General features: G+C 49.0%; 1 protein-coding gene across 4 annotated transcripts in view; it reads left to right on the top strand.

Annotated features, from left to right (window-relative positions):
* The window catches only part of HNF4A (hepatocyte nuclear factor 4 alpha), an 18555-nt gene extending 5939 nt beyond the window's left edge, over positions 1 to 12616 (top strand). For 3 of the 4 annotated variants that reach the window (XM_005422228.2, XM_014307535.1, XM_005422227.1), the window contains exons 4-11: positions 1 to 14; positions 2103 to 2209; positions 4683 to 4838; positions 7722 to 7809; positions 8301 to 8456; positions 9516 to 9752; positions 10387 to 10509; positions 11162 to 12616. The exon at positions 1 to 14 is cut by the window's left edge and continues 6 nt beyond it. In XM_005422228.2, coding sequence (XP_005422285.2) covers positions 1 to 14; positions 2103 to 2209; positions 4683 to 4838; positions 7722 to 7809; positions 8301 to 8456; positions 9516 to 9752; positions 10387 to 10509; positions 11162 to 11304 — 1024 coding nt within the window. In that variant the 3' untranslated portion in view covers positions 11305 to 12616. Of the gene's footprint in view, positions 15 to 2102; positions 2210 to 4682; positions 4839 to 7721; positions 7810 to 8300; positions 8457 to 9515; positions 9753 to 10386; positions 10514 to 11120 lie in introns of all 4 variants that reach the window. The other variant, XM_005422226.1, reaches the window with a different exon arrangement.
* Positions 12617 to 18379: the final 5763 nt, after the last annotated feature.

Below are 18379 nucleotides of genomic sequence, written 5' to 3' on the forward strand. Positions count from 1 at the left end.
AATGAAGAAGGAAGGTGGGTGCCTCTGCCTTCCCCCAGCAGCAGTCCCTCAGCCCTGGGCATGTTTGGGGAAGCCCTGCAGCCAAGGCTGGTCCCTGCCAGGTGCACACTTGCCCAGCCACCTCAGCCCTGTGTTCCCTGCACTGTTCTCTCCTGGGTGCAGATCCTGACCCCCACCACAGGGGGATTTAGGGAGGGTCCTGTGTCTCAGAACTGCCCATGTTTGTGCACACAAATCACACCCAGGGCTCTCCAGCTCACACTGACACACAGCACCTGGGCTCACACACTGCAATCCATTGGAGGGGCTTGGGAATGATTCTGCACATCACTGAGGAGTAGAAACTTCAAAGAAGGCCTGGGCATTTGGAAATACTTTGGTAAAACTGCTCCAAGTGCTGTTATCCCAGAGTGACCACAAAACCCACAGCTGGCTGGGTGAGCCCAGCAAAAGTCACACTGACATTTTGCACCTTTTTTCCCTGATAGATATATAGGTTCTTGCTGACCCTCTGCAGAGAGGCAGTGAGTTTAGTTTAGTTTCGTTTCAGCCACAGCAGAAAGGATCCAGAGTAAAGTAGGAGCATTTTTGCTATTTAACTGTATGAAAAGAGTAGAGATATCCCTGTATGGCTCATGCTCACCCCTCAGCTCCCCTACCTCCCTGTCTCTGCAGCCCTTCCAGGTCCCTATGTCAGGATTCTCCCCTTGTTTAGTCTTGTTTTGAGAAGGGGCAGGAGACCCTGGTGGCCTTGATGCTGCTCCTGTTAATGGAGGGACAAACTGCCAGGGCAGAGGCATCCCACAGAGCACACCCCACTCATGTCTCACTCATGGGAGGCATTCAGCCCTGTTATTCCATGCAGGGAAATCAAACCCCATGCTCCTCCCAGTTCTCACTGCCTCAAGGAGAAGCTTTGGAGTAAAAGGGTCCTTGCAGACAACAGGGAAGTACCAGTGTTATGTTGGTGGCTGCAGGAAGACCTCTGAGCAGGAACATTTATTCCCTGTAAAAGGAGATGAGGTATCACAAGCAACTTTTCTTAACTTTTCCTGAAGAATATAGGAATCCTCCTGTCCATGCAGCTCATCCCCTGCCCAGAGCTGTGCTGTTGTCTGTTAATATTCAATAGAAGTTACATTAGGTGCATGACCAGCTAATACTAAGCAAACATTTGGAAAACATCATGGCATGACTGAACTCGGGGGCCTGCTACTGATAACAAGCAGCATAACCTTGAGAGCTCCTATTTACAGCCGCTGACTGCAGGGCTTTTCTCCTGGCCCAGCCTCATTATTGCTTTTTATCAGCTGGATTTATACACGGAGAACGTATCAATGCAGAGAGCCACCAGCCCAAGGCAGGGACTGTGCTGTTTCCCCTGCCATGGATCAATAGCTTATTTGAGCAGATGGCTCTGAGTGGCGTGGCCAGGGTGACTTACAGCCAGCCCAGGCCTCGTGACAGACAGAGCAGGCAAATCCTCCCCCTCCAAGCCTTCAAGACTAGACCAAACAGGGAGGCACACTGGGGTCAAAGCTGTCCTGGGATGGTTTTACAATAAGGTATGAGAGAGCTCTTTTGCTCTGGATGGATAAGCAGGAGCAGTTCTGCACCACTTCCTTCCTTATTGTAGTTGAGACAGAAGTTTTCCAACTACACCTACCCAGTGCAAGAGCTTTTCTGAATGGAGGTCACAGGAGTCACGTGGGCAAGGGAACCTCTCAGATACTCCTCCATTTCACACATCAGCTTTGGGCTGCATACATGAGCATGGCCACTGTTTCAAACCCCACATCACAAAATCAAAAAACTCAGATCCTTTGCCAGGAAATTTTCCCCGCTGAACTCTACAGGTGTTTGGGTTCTGAATCAAGCCCATCCCTGGAAAGTCTAATAAAGCAAATAAGAAATCAGATCCACCAGATGCACTCAGCTCTCACTGGCATCCATCCCAAACCAGACACAGCTGCACCTCCGCCCTGCCTGGCAGGGAAGCTGGGAAACTGCAGTTAAGGAAGGGGAACGCCAGAAGTCTGTGCTAGTTTTCAGTATGCATTGCCATGAACCACCTGCAGCTCAGCCAAAATCCTCTCTTGCAGCTGTACAGAATGAACGGGACCGAATCAGCACCCGCAGATCAAGTTACGAAGACAGCAGCCTGCCCTCCATCAATGCCCTCCTGCATGCAGAAGCCCTGGCACAGCAGGTACCTCTTCTTCCTTCTTTACCAAATACAAAAGCATCAGGCACTACCTGGTGCGTAGAGCCAGCTGAGTATTTAATAGCCAAGTCTTCAAATTATCACCTCTTTTCTGAGTGGCTTATCTGCCAACTCAACACTTATTTTTCAAAAAGCATTTGTTACCTGAAACCATCCCTTTGAATCTCCCTAGTCCAGAACTCAGTTGTAACAATATGCAGTGATTTGTTCTGCTTTAATGGGACACAGGAAGGCTGGAGAGCCTGATGGAAGAAAGTAGGGCAGAATCATTGCAATCCAAAGAGCTGTGGCTGCCTTAGCCCACGAGGGGCTGCCTTGCATGAGCAGCCTCCCTTCCCCATGAGCTGTTAGGAACTTTGGATTCCAGCACAGTTTCACGAGGAATCAGTTTCCTGCTTGTTTTATGAAGATACCTTTTCCAGTGCTTGCCTGAAATTCCCTGTTTCCACTCACATACTGCCAAGATTCGTTTCCTAGAGTGTTCACATTGCAAAGATGACTCTAATTTAAGAGGCTGGATACTGCAAATGGTGTACACAGCTCTGGGAGGACACAGGACAGGATGGGCACACACAGCCTGCAGGGAGGGTTTGTCTGTGAGAACAAGTGATGAGGATGGAGCTGTGCTGGAGGCAGGAGCTGCCACTCTTCATGGAGCTGGGGAGAACAGAACTCTGTGTCCTGGGGGGTTGAGTTGGCAGTCCATGCTGCTTCAAGGGTCACACTGCCCTGAAGGCTGCCCTGGGAGATGCTCCAGGACAGGACATGCTGTGCTCTGGGCTCCACATGAGGCTCAGGCTGTAAGGTCCATTTCCCCAAGGAGGGGATATGCCAGAATGGCCAAGAGCCAATCTTGTACACAAAAAGCACATCCAATCTCATCCCACATCTCACCTTGTCCTATGCAGGCCCGAATATATTTATATACCCTATAAAAATACGATTGATGCTGCTCCCAGAGGTGTGAGATAATGGGGTTGCCAGTCACCAAATCTACAAGGGAAGGACATTTCTGGGGCTCAGAGTCCTGCAGTGCCATCACATGTAAGAAGGGTCTGCTGATAAAAACTACAACCACGGACAAATCCAGGGGAGCTCCTGCTCTCCCACAGAGCACAGAGAGATTCATTAAACAAGGCAGGCTCCAGCACGGTAATTGGTAACTTTTATGTGCCTTGCTAATTAGAACAAGATACTGCTGAGGAGCTGCTTTCTCCAAGATCTAGGGTCACTCACCCAGAGGTCTTTATTTATTTGCTAAGCCTTCCGGGCCCTCTGATTAGGGTAATACATGGTGAGATTTTTACAATCTTATTTATTCAATAATAGCTGGTGAGCTGGAAAGCCTCCAGGTAATGCAACCTGGAAAAAAAAATGCAGGTGGCATTTGAATTCCATTTCCTTGGGGAGGCCAGCAGGGTCCAAGCTGAAAATGCTGGCAGGAATAGGACAGGAAGAGCTGATGTGGTAGAAGAGCACAGAGGGCAGGCAGAGGGCAGTGATGGGGTTGAGTTAATTGCTTACAGAAGCATGAGGATAAAGTAGTGACTAAGGGCAAATTTTTAGATGACCTGGGTGAGCAGCTATGCATGAGAACCAGGCAGGAGGTTGGGTGCCTGTTTTGGGGGAGATGTTCTGTCCAGCTCTCTGTGACAGCACTTGCAGAGTTGTCAGGGTTGTCCTTTGCAAATGAAGTGGCAATCACAAATAATTTGCCATGTAACAAATGTCACCCATGCTGTGGGCATGTTTGCACTTGCCCAGTTTTGCCAAAAGGACCTAAAAGCCAACGGGAGGTGCGAGACTGTTATCTTTAAAGTCTGTCCTTAGCTATTCAGAGTGGGTGATGTCAAATGTTAATGACCTGGTGCTCACAGAAAGCAATGTCAGACCTAGAAAGCTGTGGCCTGGTGAGCTCATGATGACTCAGGAGAGGAGCAGAGCCTGCTCTCCTCCTGTGGAAAGCAGACAGGGCAGCTCTGGCCAAGCCCTGCCTCTGGAGCAGGCTGGAAGGGGGAGCAGCTCTCTGCACTCTGGTGGGACCAAGCAGCTTGTGCAGCAGCAGTGGTGGATGTGTCCTTTCTACTGGTGAGGTTGACTGCCACACAAGCGCCTCTGCTCCCTCCTGGATCTTGACTGAGCACACTTGCTCAGTGGGGGGAAGATCCTGGCTTTAGGAATGTTTCCTCTGTGCTTTCAAGTCTGTTCAAGGCATTGCAGTTTACCAAGATGATCCACAGCCTCTGCTCTGCAGAGTTTCATGTTCACAGATCCCCAAGCTGATCTGACTTTAAATGAGTCTTGTTGGGTCACCTGTTCTGGGAGCTGGGTGTGTGCAACAGAAAAATGTAATTATAATTTCTGGGGTCTGCATCAACACAACCCATGGGCTGGGGATTTTCCTCTCTGTGGTTCCTCTGTGGCACTGAAAGCTGAAGGATCTCTTCTCTCCTTCCAGATATCATCCCCTGTTCCTGTGCTCAACGGAGACATCCGAGGGAAGAAGATTGCCAATATTTCTGACGTGTGTGAGTCCATGAAGCAGCAGCTGCTGGTGCTGGTGGAGTGGGCCAAGTACATCCCCCCCTTCTGTGAGCTGCCCCTGGATGACCAGGCAAGTCCCCCATCCACCCCACCTCACTCTGCCCTGGTAAAGGCAGTGGGGAGCCAGCTGAGACCTTCAGAGAAAAGGCTCATTGTGCACTCTGTTATCCTGACTGCTGCAGCTGATTGGGAACAGCATCCATACAATGCCAGCCCAGGCCAGGAATCCATACAATGCCAGCACGGGCCACTTGCATGTGCCTCTAATCAGCCCATGAGCACAGCCAGATAACACTGAGCTTGAATTAGGCTGTTATCAGATGAGCATTTTGGGGTCAGCCAGTCATTTATTAATTATGGTTTGCACAGCACTTTGAAAACCTGAAGTGCTTGACAAATGCTTGGGGTAATCAGAATTAGCAGGAGAGATTTCTGGCCTAAGGTCTGCTCAAAATTTAAAATCTGCCTGCCTCTTGCTGCTTCCCACCTATGGGTATGTTTGTACTCATGCTCCCAGCATGGAATTTTGAAGCTGTGCACTAGTTTGCTCCCAAAGCGGTAGAAAATCTTTTTTTCCAGGATTAAAAAGCAAGGATATATTTGCATTTAACAGAAATTACCAAAATGGCATTTGTGGGTTCCCTAATGAAGATAAGCACAGTGGGTTTGGTGTCCTCTGTAGAACTGCACTGCAGGATCTCAGGCAGCCTCAAAGAGGTACAAGGAGAGGCCTCCTGTGGATGTCTGACTTTCAGAGGTCTCCAATAAGTGTTGAAGGAAAGATGTGTGCCCAGCCTTGAGCAGCACATGTGGCTGGGACAGCACTTCTAGCAGGGCCAGCACAGGTCCTGTCACAGGCAGGAAGGTATTTCCAGTCTGTCCAGTGTAAAGTCACAAAACCAGCATGGGTTCTCTTCAGCTAGGACCAGTCTCTAGCCTTATTGACCTAGAGGAAATTTTCATATAATGTAGAAAAAGGATATCCAGTTGAGAGCGTCCAGCTGATCAAAATCCCCTAAATCCAAAATCTGAGCTCTTTAGTAACCACCCAGCAGCACCCAGAACTCTGGGGAATTCAGTGCTCTTAAAATGGGAGCATGTTTCCTTCTTTTCTATTGTGTGCAAATGCTAAATTGTTTAAAATTATAAGAAATCTGTTAAACTGCTAAGGAAAATACAATTCATAATTTATGGAAACCACAGTGGACTCCAATGGCAAATGCCATTTACACAACATATACAAATAATAGTCTGCAGCCCAGCACAGACCTGGGGCAGCTCTGCACAACCCATCACATCCTTGTGCCATTTGGAACAGAGGCCCTAAACCTGGCCAGTAACTCTGCAAGCTACAGCAACTTCCGCATGAGCTCATTTTACGTTTGTGGGGCTGCAAAATTCCTCAAAGGAGAAAAGAGAGCCTAAAGATGGCACAGTTTGCACCCTGCCTTCCCACAAAGGAGAGGCTGCTCCATGAAACAGATCTCCTTTTGTAGAAGAGATCATACCCAACCCCTTATTCTCCTTCTGCACCAAAATGTCAAAACTGCCATGTTTGGTGGGGCAAAGACATTTCATCTCCAAGTTCAGGTTCTGCTTTGTTGTGTTACAGCAGTATATTTATCCTAATTCGCAATGGAATGATGTATCTCAGGTTCATCACTGCAAGAACAAATATCAAATGAGATGGTTTGGCCTTCTTGAAGCAATTCACTTTAACCCTGCTCAAACAAGGAAATTCTATGGACACAAAAAAGGTGGTTACAAACTGAACCTTCTTGAATTTGCAATAGGCAGGAAATATTTAGGTGAGAGCTTCACTCTCTCCTGGGGCTGGCAGTTTTTTCCTTGTCATAGCTTTGCCAGGTAGGAAAGCTCAGTTTTGTGCAGATCTGGTAACATATCCACCCATGTTTGGACAGCGATAGAGAGAGGTTAGATTTTGGCATCTAGATAAAGATTCCCCAGTATCATGTGTGCACAGTCTTTTTGCAAGGATCTCTATTTATTTTGCATAACCATTTTTATCATCTGGGGTGAAAAAAAAGCCAAAAAACCCTCTCCTAAACATCAGCATCTTTCCTAACCAGAGCTCTCTCCTGTGGGTGATACATTTTCCTTGCATTCCTGGTAGGGTAAGACTTCTCTTGGCTTTGACAGATGCTGAGGATAACACACTGGAAAAGTGGACCATTCCCATCAGGACATACTTTTCAGCATTTCTCTATTAATGTTTAATGATTGTTTTCTCCAGCAGTAGGTCCTGGCTGGACATTAAGAAGTCTCTGTGTCAGGATGTCCAATTGTTAACTTCTCTTTCTGCCCAAATCTCTGAAATTTTTAACTGAAGGAGGGCAAAAGATTCAGAACATTCTCAGGAGCCACTGGAGGGTGCAAAGTGAAACACTTCAATCATTAACATCAGAGGAGAAAAACATCCCTCTGGCTTCCCTGTCCCCAGTTCCTGTGGCTGTGCAGGGGATGAGTGGCCAGGGGGTGACCCCACTGGCCAGCTGGACATGGGTCCCCATGGGTGTGATTGCAGTGGGAGGTGGGCACAGCCCAGAGGGACAGCAGTGTCCAGCAGCAGGGTTTGTACGTCTCCTCACTTCCCAGGATGGAGTCCCTGGTTCTGCACTTGGCAGGAGCTGTCTGCAAACAGCCCACACTGGTGGGACGTCCTGGGACAGTCTAGCATGGTCCTGCTCATGACCTGTGTCCTGAATATGGGATATTTCAGGTGCTGTCTCCTACCTGCTGGTTCTGCTGGATTTATAACTGGTTTAGCACAGGGCATTATTTAATCTCTTTCTCTGCCTGTAACAGAAGAGGGGCCCTCACTCCCATCCTTGAGTGCAGTACAGGAATGCTGAGCTTTCCCTCTGGCTGACATGAAATCACAGCTTTGTCTCAGTCTCTGCATCACCCAAATAACTTTTCCCTGTCTTTGTAGGTAGCACTGCTACGTGCACATGCAGGGGAGCATCTGTTACTGGGAGCTGCCAAGAGGTCCATGGTGTTCAAGGATGTCTTGCTGCTAGGTAAAAATTGCACTTCTGCTCCCAGCCCATCTGCTTCTGTGGCACTTCCCTGCTGGGGTGAAGGAGAGGGTGGCTCAGTGTTTGTGGACATCCTTTTTGCAGGGTGGTGGCTTGAGCTGTTCTGTATTTTAGCAAGCCCAGCACAGCTAGGCCTGGCTAACATCAAGGCCATGAGGTGTGACAAAGCTGGGGACTGTGTGAACATTCATGATGCACCCCCAGGTTTGTGTAAGCAGGCTGTGGTGGGATTGAGAAAAAAAGCTCACTCCTTGCTCAGCTTTTCCTCACTTGAGTGGCTCCTGTGTAATGAGAAGCTGCTCTGGTAAAACAGATCAAAATTTCTGGTGTTCTGAGACAGGATAGGGACTGAAGGAGGAACTTCTTAATTCCTCCACCCCAAAATTATCTCAGCATTAGCTACCTGCATTTTGAACTCCCTGTCACCCCAGCTAAGTTTGAGCAATGATAAGGTGATGGTGTCTGTGCTGCAGGCAATGATCACATCATCCCACGGAACTGCCCCGAGCTGGTGGAGGTGAACCGTGTGGCCATCCGCATCCTGGACGAGCTGGTGCTGCCCTTCCAGGAGCTGCAGATAGATGACAATGAATATGCCTGCCTGAAAGCCATCATCTTCTTTGACCCAGGTATGCCCCAGCTTGGGGAGGGTTACCATCAGAGGGGTCTAGGCTGGATTATGCTGACTAACACCAGTCCTGAGTGGTGGAAAAGCTGCCTGGTCTCCTCTCTGGGCCAAACTGTTCTTAGAGAGGGACGAGAGAAGTCAGTCTTGAGAAAAATTGTCCATCGATGTTATAGTAGCTTTTTTGAGCTCGGTCTTATAAGCTTTTGGAGGGCTATAACATAATTAAGATAGCCTAGCTACTTTTGGAAGCATAAAAATCAGCAAGATGGCTTCTGTTGCAGTGTTAAAAACAAAAAGATTTTATAAAAGGCAAAATAACAAACAGAGAAAAACAGAGTCAAGTGTAGGAAGTCCTTGTTCTTAATAAAACACCTTAAAAAAGCAATTAGTTTCTTTGTTCACTTCTTTTTCTAGTAAATTGCCTAAGCTTCTGTCCAATTAGCTATCCTTGAGGTGAAGTCTTCTAAGCCTATGAAGTAGCTTTTTCACCTAATTAAAGAGAGAAACTTCTAGGCTTCTTTCCTTTTTAAGGAGACAAAAACTAGTTTTGTCACTTCGTCAACAAAGAGCACACTGCTATATGTAGCTATGATATCTTATGAAAAATCCCTTTGCTAGGATTTTTCTTTTGAGAAGCTGAGAGGCCTCAGGAACAAAATGTAAACAATGATTATCTGCTGCTGTGGAATGCAACAGGTGCATCTTTGATTGGTCTCATGTGGTTGTTTCTAATTAATGGCCAATCACAGTTCAGCTGTTTTGGACTGTCTGGTCAGTCACAAGATTTTATTATCATTCCATTCTATTCCTTGCTAGCCTTCTGATGAAATCCTTTCTTCTATTCTTTTAGTATAGTTTTAATATATATCATAAAATAATAAATCAGCCTTCTGAAACATAGAGTCAACTTTCTCACGTCGGGATTGCCTGCGAACTTCCACATCCCATCCATCACAGCTGATGATGGGCAATCAGAGGCAGCTCCCCTCAGGCTGTGCCATGCTGTCACTGACAGACAGCAGCCTGGAGAGCTGAGAGCTGTCTGTGTGGGTCGTTGCAGATGCCAAGGGGCTGAGTGACCCGTCCAAGATCAAGAGGATGCGGTACCAGGTGCAGGTGAGCCTGGAGGATTACATCAACGACCGGCAGTACGACTCGCGGGGCCGCTTCGGGGAGCTGCTGCTGCTGCTGCCCGTGCTGCAGAGCATCACCTGGCAGATGATAGAGCAGATCCAGTTCGTCAAGCTCTTTGGCATGGCTAAGATTGACAACCTGCTGCAGGAGATGCTGCTGGGAGGTGAGTACTTGAGGGTCTGACAAGCGGTCTCTCGGCGTTCCCTGATTGTTGTCCCCTTGAGACTTCCTTAGTCACTGCTCCCTACCTAGCAAAGTTAGACACAGCCAGTGTGCAGGACTCACACAAAATCATCTCCCAAGGGTCCTCTACTTCTTCTCATCTAAAGAGATGCATCAGCTGTGCCTCTATTTACAGAGAGGCATCCCCAGCCCTCTGGACACAGACAAGCTTTGCTGTGCACCCCCAGACTCCTACCTGGCAGCCATTTCACCAATCCTCCTCTGTCAGAAGGGACTCATCAAAACAAAAAGGTCTGAAAGCCCAGGTTGAAGGAACATCCTTGATTTTCTAGTGGGAGCATCCAATGGGACAAAATGAAATGAAAAGTTCCTACTGTGCTATTCTTCATGTGGAGGTGTGACTAAGGAATATAATCCTGTGTGAGAGGACATGCAGGCAGCAGGCAGGGGTTAATTCAAGGCATGCATGGAGGAAAAAGGGAAGGGTGTGCTCCAATCACCTTTGCACAAGGGGATGGATCAGAAAGCCTTGGACATCTGGGTGCAGTGGGTCTGCCCATCTGAACTGTCTCCTTCTGCCATTGTGGCAATTAATGTCTCCTGCATGTTCTTAGGCTCATCAAGTGAAACGCCGCACACCCACCACCACCTGCACCCTCACCTGATCCAGGAGAACCTGGGAACAAACGTCATTGTGGCCAACACAGTGCCTCCTCAGATGCACAACGGGCAGATGTGTGAGTATATCCAGAGAGATAGAGAGCTCTAGGGTGAAACCAGGAGCTTTCCAGTGTGCCTGTGGAGGTAGTTTCTACCTTGCATGGAAATCTGCAAGCAAGACAAAGTCTCTGCTAATGAGCGTGTGAGAAATTCCTATGCAGAAAGGAGGGAAAGACAAACAGAGAGGTGGGTTAGATTAGATTAGGCCAGACTAACTGATTCAACATGATACTCCTTGGCAGACTGCAACTTTTACATAGCCCTTAAGGGATGAATGATCCTATCCAGAGCTTAGTGAAATCAGTGGAAAGGCTCCCCTTCCCTTGAGTGGTTCAGACACACCTCAGTTTGCCTTCTGCAAAAACACAGGAGGATCTGGCCCACCACATGGGACCACCACTGGGGACCCTGTGCTGAGATGAGCTTGGCTGACCAAAAATGTGGTTAGTAGAGGTCAAAATGTCAGCAAAATGCCCTTATTTGATGTTGGTTATTGTGGTTCTCCTGGGGCATCAAACCATGCCTGTGTGTCTGGGCTGCCCTACAGCAAACACACAAGCCCTTAAGAGCCTCTGCTGTGCTGACATCTGAACCCTGCACGACTGAGGACAGATCCTAGTGCTGCCAGGTTTGTGAGGCCCTCTTTTAATTCAGTTTCTCTCTCTTCAGCTACTCCAGAAACTCCACAGCCCTCTCCACCCGCGGGCTCAGGATCAGAGCAGTACAAGCTGCTGCCTGGAGCCATTGCAACCGTGGCCAAGCAGCCCATGTCCATCCCACAGCCTGCCATCACAAAACAGGAGGTCATCTAGCAAACCCCACCCAGCCAGCCTCCTTCAGAGCACCGAGTGGGAGAAGAGCCCAAACTGACTCTGCCACTGTGAAAAGAGAAGCCATCCAGAGGTCCCTGGGCACGGACACACGGGCTTGCTTATTGGACTGACCACCACCAGAAGGTGTCTTCCTGCAGCTACGGACAGCACATGCCATGGATAGCCCCAGAGTCCCAGAACTAAGGCTGGAGCCTTGCCAAAACCCTCGGTCCTTGTAAGGAGGGCCAGATTCCTGCTTCCCTCTGCGAGGAGGTGGCAGTGACCTGCAGGGGACAGGCTGCTGCCCCACTGCCACCTCAGCACTGGTTCAGCCACAGCAGACCCTGTGAATGAGCAATTCCCTGTGCTGTGGGAGTGGAGGGCTTCCCTCCCACAGCCATGCCAGCCCCCCTGACAGTCCCCAGTCCAGCCAGACTTGGTGGAGGTGGAAGCTCCCCCAGGAGCAGCACAGCAGGTGAAGCACATGGGGTTTGCCCAGGCAGCACTGCCAGAACTGCTCCTCAGCCTTGGCCAGTCCCAGGTCTTTGCATGGTGTCACCCACCAGCACACTAAGCCCCCCAGCCAGACCTAACAAATGTTTTCAGCTGATGCTGGGGCAAAGTCTGGCCCACCAAGATACTCCACTATTTGGATCCCTCTGCGTCTTGAGAGATTTTGGTATTTCTGTGCCGTGCCTGCCCTCTGACCACAATGCTCAGAGAGGCAACCACTGCCAGGCCCTTCCCTTGCAGCACTCACTGCCTCCTGGCAAGCAGAGGGACCATGGGATTCCAGAGATTTCAGCTAATGGGAGGGAGTCACCCCTTTGCAGGCTGGCAGCACTGCCCAAAATATCACTGGCCCAACTACTGCTTGTCAGCAGTCAGAAGACCACTGGATGCCTGTTTGAGGGGAAGTGGGGGAAAGATGTAGGAAGGGGAAGGACCTGTGGGGCGAGAGGAGCTTGAGCCTCACAGATTGTACCAAGGTCTTGGGCTCTCTTAAGTGCTGGGAGCATTGAGACCCAGGATCTCAGTTCAGACCCAACTTAATGCTAAGATATGCCACACAATCCACTTCTCTAGTGCAGTGCCACTCCTTCAGCTTAGAGTGAGTGGCTGATAACAGATTTATAGGTCTTCATAACATGATAAGAATTCGTTATGACTCCTTCAGACCTCAGAGTGTTTGAGAGCACCAACCTCAAAAATACAATTCTTGGGGTCCTGCAGAGAAAAGCCACAGAGGTCAAGCAATAACCCTGTCCCACCCAAGCCCCTTGGGTCTGCCCCAGCCTTGGGTGTGCCCACCCTGCTCTGCTCCCTCCTGCCCCTGTTCCTCTGTGCCTGCCTGTGCCAAAACCCTGCGGATCTGACCTTTGGTTTACAGCTGAAAGCAGGAAAGGAGCCCTCCTGCTCCAGGTGCCAGCAGGGCTGGAGCTCCCAGAGCCCTGCACCACGGCAGGCCTGAGCCACTGCTGGCCTCTTAGGAGGATGAGGATGGTGGCCACACGGCTGCCAAGGGGTCTCTGGTGGGGACAAATCTGAGCCAGCTCAGCCAGAGGAGCTGCAGGTCTGTCCCCTGATTTCCAATGCAAAATGAAACCCCTCGTGCTGGCGGTGTCAGAGGTGTTGTATGGTCCCAATGCTGGTGGCATCGTACCAAGTAATTTATTGCAATGATGAATCCAATCATTTTCTGTAAATTATTTTGTAAATCACATTGATTATTTATAATTGGGAGATTAAATGCAAAAAAAAAACCCCAACCCTGTAATAACCAGGCTGTCTTTTCCAACTGCAGCAACCTTTTTTCCTGTATGTAGACATACTTTGTGGGGAATCCTTTTTGGTCCATTTGCACCAAGTATTCCTCAATATTGTACATTAATTTTTGCTGGTTTCTGCCTTCCAATGGAAACAGAAGAATATTTCTTCACAAGAGTTTGTATTCATAAAAAAAAAAAAAAGGAAAAAAAAAGAAAAATAAATGCAAAAATATTTTCTAACTTTTCCCAGACAGATGGATTTCTTTCTTCTGGGAGGATTTATTTTAAATCAAGGGGCTAACCGCCCTGTTGGTCTGAGCACAAAGCATATGTGTATGGAGAAAAAAGCCCAAACAAGTGTTTGATGCTGTTGCCAGCTGTCACTATTTCCTGGCAAGCCCAATGTGTCTGTCCTGAAGCCACGTGTGCTGGAATCATAAGATTGAATGGCAATCCCAATTTTCATTAAAAGAAAAACAAACATGGAGAATAAATATTTGCTTTCATGATTCCAGGGAGCTTAAAGGCTTGAAGTGACCACATTCTGAAAGCCAGGCAAAGGAAGCGAAAATATATTATTCACATTTCAAACATGTTCATTTTATGTCCCTCTTGTGTTTCAAAGGTAATTTCTGAGCACTTTGGGGTGGGTGATTGTCCTTTGTTTCAAACACTGCTGGCAGCAGGTGGGAGCCCGACTGAGCCTATGGGGCACAGTAAGATGATCAAGTGAAAATCAACTTATCACTGGCTGTAAAGGTGAAGAAATACACTGGCAATTAGAGAAGGCTCTTAATGACCTGCTTTCCTGACCACGGGAGGCTGTGCTCAGCTGTGCCATGCCCAGGAATAGAACAGGAAGAGAGGAGAGGGGTGTAGATGGCTGTAAAGATTAGGTCTCTGGGAAGGAACAACATCCAGCATTTCCAGCTCTGGTCTGCAGGAGCTGGCCCTCATTTACCCCATCTCCTGCCTCTGATGAGAGTCGAGGTGGGCAGTCTCATGCTAGGTACAAGGGATGAGAAGCAGCCTGATGTTCCATCCCATTAGCACATCCAGTGGTGTCCCAGTGACAGCCATGCTGGTGAAAACTCAGCAGGGATGAGATCAGACTGTGTTTGAGGGCTATGTGCAGACAGCATTTAGAGCCTGTCTCCACTCTGAGTTGAGGATCTGGGAGAACAGGACAGATCTCAATAAACCTGCCCTCACTACCTGTGCACCTGTGATGATCCAGAGCCCCAGCACCACTGCTGAGTGCCTGAACAAGGGAACCAAAGGCAGTCTCAGGACATGTTATCCCAGCACACACAGGACTGAGTAAGTAGTCCAGTCAAGGGAAAGAAAAGGACTTAATTCATTTTTTTTTAATAAAAAACCCCTGGGACTCCTCTGCTGTGATTCATGGTTGGTTTTACCTGGGTAAATGCCCTAAAATCTCCATATATGTAATACCAAATCTTCAAAGCAATAAATTCTCCTGGGCTCCTTCCCATGAACTGCTCTATCAAGGTTGCCCTTTACCTGGTTAATCTTAAATCAGTGCACTTCCTACAGGAGATTTCTTATTGCTGGATTCAGCTCACTTGGGAAAACCCCCCCCATGAACTGTCCCAGAAGCAACCTTGTCCTTAATTGGCGTCCTCGATCCCAACTCTCACCTCTTTTGTCCCTCCAGCCTGGAATCACCCTGAAACACTGGTCTTGCCACTCCTGGGCTGTGTTTTACCCTGCTGGGTTCCCTGGAGCCTACAGGCCATGTCCCATGTCACAGGAGGTGGCTGCTCTGAGGATTGGCCTTTGACACACAACTTCCCTTACGTTGTTTTTGAACACCAGAGCTCTCTGTGCCTGCAGCTCAGCCTAGGGATGATTTCCTGGAGAGCACCATCTCCAGCTGAGGAATCTTTTCATCATGTCCAAGCAAAGATCTGTGAAAGTGGTATTTTTAGGTCCTTTGGCCACCATGAAATGCATTCTTTTCATATTCCTTATATAACTTCCATCTGAAAGAGCCAGCAGGCTTTGGAACCTTTTCCACAGCTTTCATATCTTAGTGGGAGGAGGGGGAAAAAAGGCAAACAAGTTTTATGGCCTGCATATCATCCCTGACAAAAGCAACTATTGCTGCTATTAAACTTACAAGTGCACACACAGGCACAGATAGTCATGAACACCAAGAGGCAGCAGGGACAGCTCAGCAACGTGGCACTGCTGAGCCAGGCAATTCCATGTGCCAGGCTGGCCACTTCCCTCTGGGCTTAGTGCAAATATCACCAACCAGCTGGGGAGCTCAGGCCACACACTGCACAGTCCTTTCCACTCAGAGAGGCTGCAGGAGGAATGGTAAGGTGTGGGTATGTCTAAAATCCCTCTCCCCATGCCAAACTGAGGTGTGACCCTGACAATCATAAACACACCTAGCACCTGAAAAATTGCCAGCCAGGCCAATAAAAATGGCAATATATTGTCAGCTTCGTTATGTGAGAGTGAGCAGGAGAGCTTGGCACAAACAACCCTGCAGTCACAACCTGCAGTTGTGTGCTGTGAGATGGAAGAGGCTGCTGGGACCAACAGAGTGCTCCCAGTTCAAAGCCAGGGGAGAAGAGCTCTGAGTCTAACCCAGGTCTGGGAAAGAAGGTGGTTTGGGAACTGCATGTCATAGGCTTGCTCTGGCTTTGGATCTGGAGTGATGCCAGGCTTGCCTGATCGTGACCAAAACCTTCCAGAGGCCTGAGGGCCCCTAACCTGGGGTTTAGTTGTGGGTTACACAAAGCCCTGGGCTCTTTCCACTCCAGTCCCTCCCATCTGGTGGCTCTGCCTGGCTGGAACCTGCTGTCCCTTGGGACCTCATGGACTCACACAGACCAGAGATCCCTTGTGAGCCTGGGGGACCCCACACCAGATGAGGGGTCTGTGGGAGCTGTTGTGATTCCCCAGCTCCTCCTAGAAACGGCTCTGGGTGCAAGAAACAGCACAAGAACTGCCTGAGGGAATGCCTGGATAGATACCCAGCACAGAAAGCATCCCAAGTCAGACAGGAATTCCTCTCTGCTGCTGCCAAGCCAGGTGTCAGCACTGGCTGGAACAGGACATGTTTCCCCTCACTGACAGGGAAAGTCATTACAATAAAGTAACCCATAATACTCTGCTCCTTTCCAGGAGTCTCCAAAACACCACTGTGCCTTAAAAACACTTTTTAATTAATCCTGCTGATGGGTTACTTACCATTAACCACTGACATGGAGCACACTGGCTCAAGCATATCCTGGAATCCACTCAGAGCTGATTTGCAGGGACAAGCCACTGAGAAAAAAGCTTGAGGCAGCAAAGAGAAACCTCAGTGCCAAACCCAGAATGTCTGAGTCAGACCTACAGCACTTCCAGCACAGATAAACCACTGGGATCCTTGCTGCTGAGTGGGTTTTAGCCCTCTCTTAACCATATTCTGAGGTCTGGGATTACAGTGGCATTTTCTCACCTGGGAAAGCACACATGAGACCTGCTGTGCTGCACACCCATGGAGGAGGCAGTGGAGACAGCTCCAGCATTCCAGGCTCTTAATTTTCTGTTGATATCCTACTATTTCTTGCATGCTTCTCCCCTCACAGTCCACCATGCAGCTGAATTCCTTCACCCCAAAGATGTGCAAAGATATCACTCAGGGGTTACTCTAAAACCCAGCCCTGCTTCACTCCTTCCCACTGATTTATGGGCTTCTGATGAGCCCCAGGCTGAAAGCCCCAAGAGCTGGAGCACCCAGTCCAACCTCATTCTGCCCCTGGAAAGTATCCTCCACCATTTACCAACCGGTTTCTTGCAGGAGCAAACCTGACTGTTTCTGACAGCCTGTGCCATGGAGGGGCTGCAAGGAGCAGCTGCCAGGGACCCAGGGCAGCCCCATCACAGCCCCTTTCAAGGGTTAATCCTGCCAGGGACCCATCCTGCCTCTGAGACAGCTGCTCTCCTTCCAGAAAAGCATTCTCCATCATGAAAAGCAGTGAAAGGAAATGCTCAGCTCAGAGCAAACTGGGAGTTGGACTAGATGACCTTTAAAGGTTCCTTCCAACCTAAGTTATTCTGTTATTCTATAAAATTAAACTGCAGAAATCCTGTAATATTTAAAACATTCAGAGGTCCTGCCAAGCACATTCCTCACCAAGCTTTTGCAAAAACACTGCTCATCTTGAAGCTGGTGGAGCCAAGGAGAGGGGAAGTCTTCCCTCAAAGCCTGGGCTGGGTAAGGCTGTGTGTCTGTGTCCCACCACACACTGGGCTTTCTGGGGGTCTGTCAGCACCCTAGCACAGCTTTGTGTGCCTGGGTGGTGGTGCCTGCCTGTGTGCAGCTGCTTTGGCAGCAGATGCTACAGATTTGTGTGCATTTGCACATTAGTGCCTGTTTCCATAGCTGTGTGTGTGGGTCTGGTGTGCCATCTGTGCGTGGGGAGGGCATGAGCAGAGCAGGGATGGTCCCCTGCAGCCCAGTGTGTGCTGCTGCCACAGCAGGCTCCCATCTGTGAGATCCCCTCCTCACACCACCACACACACGGTGACAGCAGGCATGGAAGCCTGTCCTGGAGGATGCACATTTCCAGGCTTTGAGCAGAATATTGATGGTCATTTAGGGGACATTTTCTTAGTCACTCCATCCTCTGAGTGCAGAGGATTGCACCACAGCCAGGCACCATGTCTGGAGCCTGGCATGGCCCTGCCTGGGGTGATTGGTAGGCACTGCTGCTCCCCTCCAGCCCTTCCCATTCTGCTGCACTGGTGCAGGAGGAGCAGCTCAGGTTTGAGATGAGAGCCCTGGCACTCAGGCAGACCTCATCCAGCACTGCAGCACGAGTGGCTCTCTGCTCTGATGCTGAGTTGCCCAAAAGGGTTCTGTAGTTTGTGGGACCCAGAGGTTCCACCTGCAACCCAAGGACCAGAGAGCCCCTCCTGGACTGAACTGCTCCCAGATTATCTTTATGACAGGACTGTTAGGTTTGCACAGTTTAGTGATTTAATATCAGTTTAAAGCCTTCTCTGTGAGCAGTGCTGTTTGAAGTCATGCTCTCGCTTTTCAGCCTCAGCTTGCCAAGACTGTAAAACGTTTATTGCTAATGGTGGAAAAGCTTAAAGAAGCCAAGATAACTTTCCCAGGCTGGGTATTAAGACTGGGATCGGATAAGTAAATAAGTGAAGAGTATTACATGGACTTCATTAAATATCAACCAACACCAACAGCCACTCATTTATAACACAACGGCAGAGCATGGGAGCACCCAGAGAGCTGAGAAAGGCATGAATCACATGTGATAGGA

Source organism: Geospiza fortis, unplaced genomic scaffold (genome assembly GCF_000277835.1).
Source record: "Geospiza fortis unplaced genomic scaffold, GeoFor_1.0 scaffold188, whole genome shotgun sequence".
NCBI classification, from domain to species: Eukaryota; Metazoa; Chordata; class Aves; order Passeriformes; family Thraupidae; genus Geospiza; species Geospiza fortis.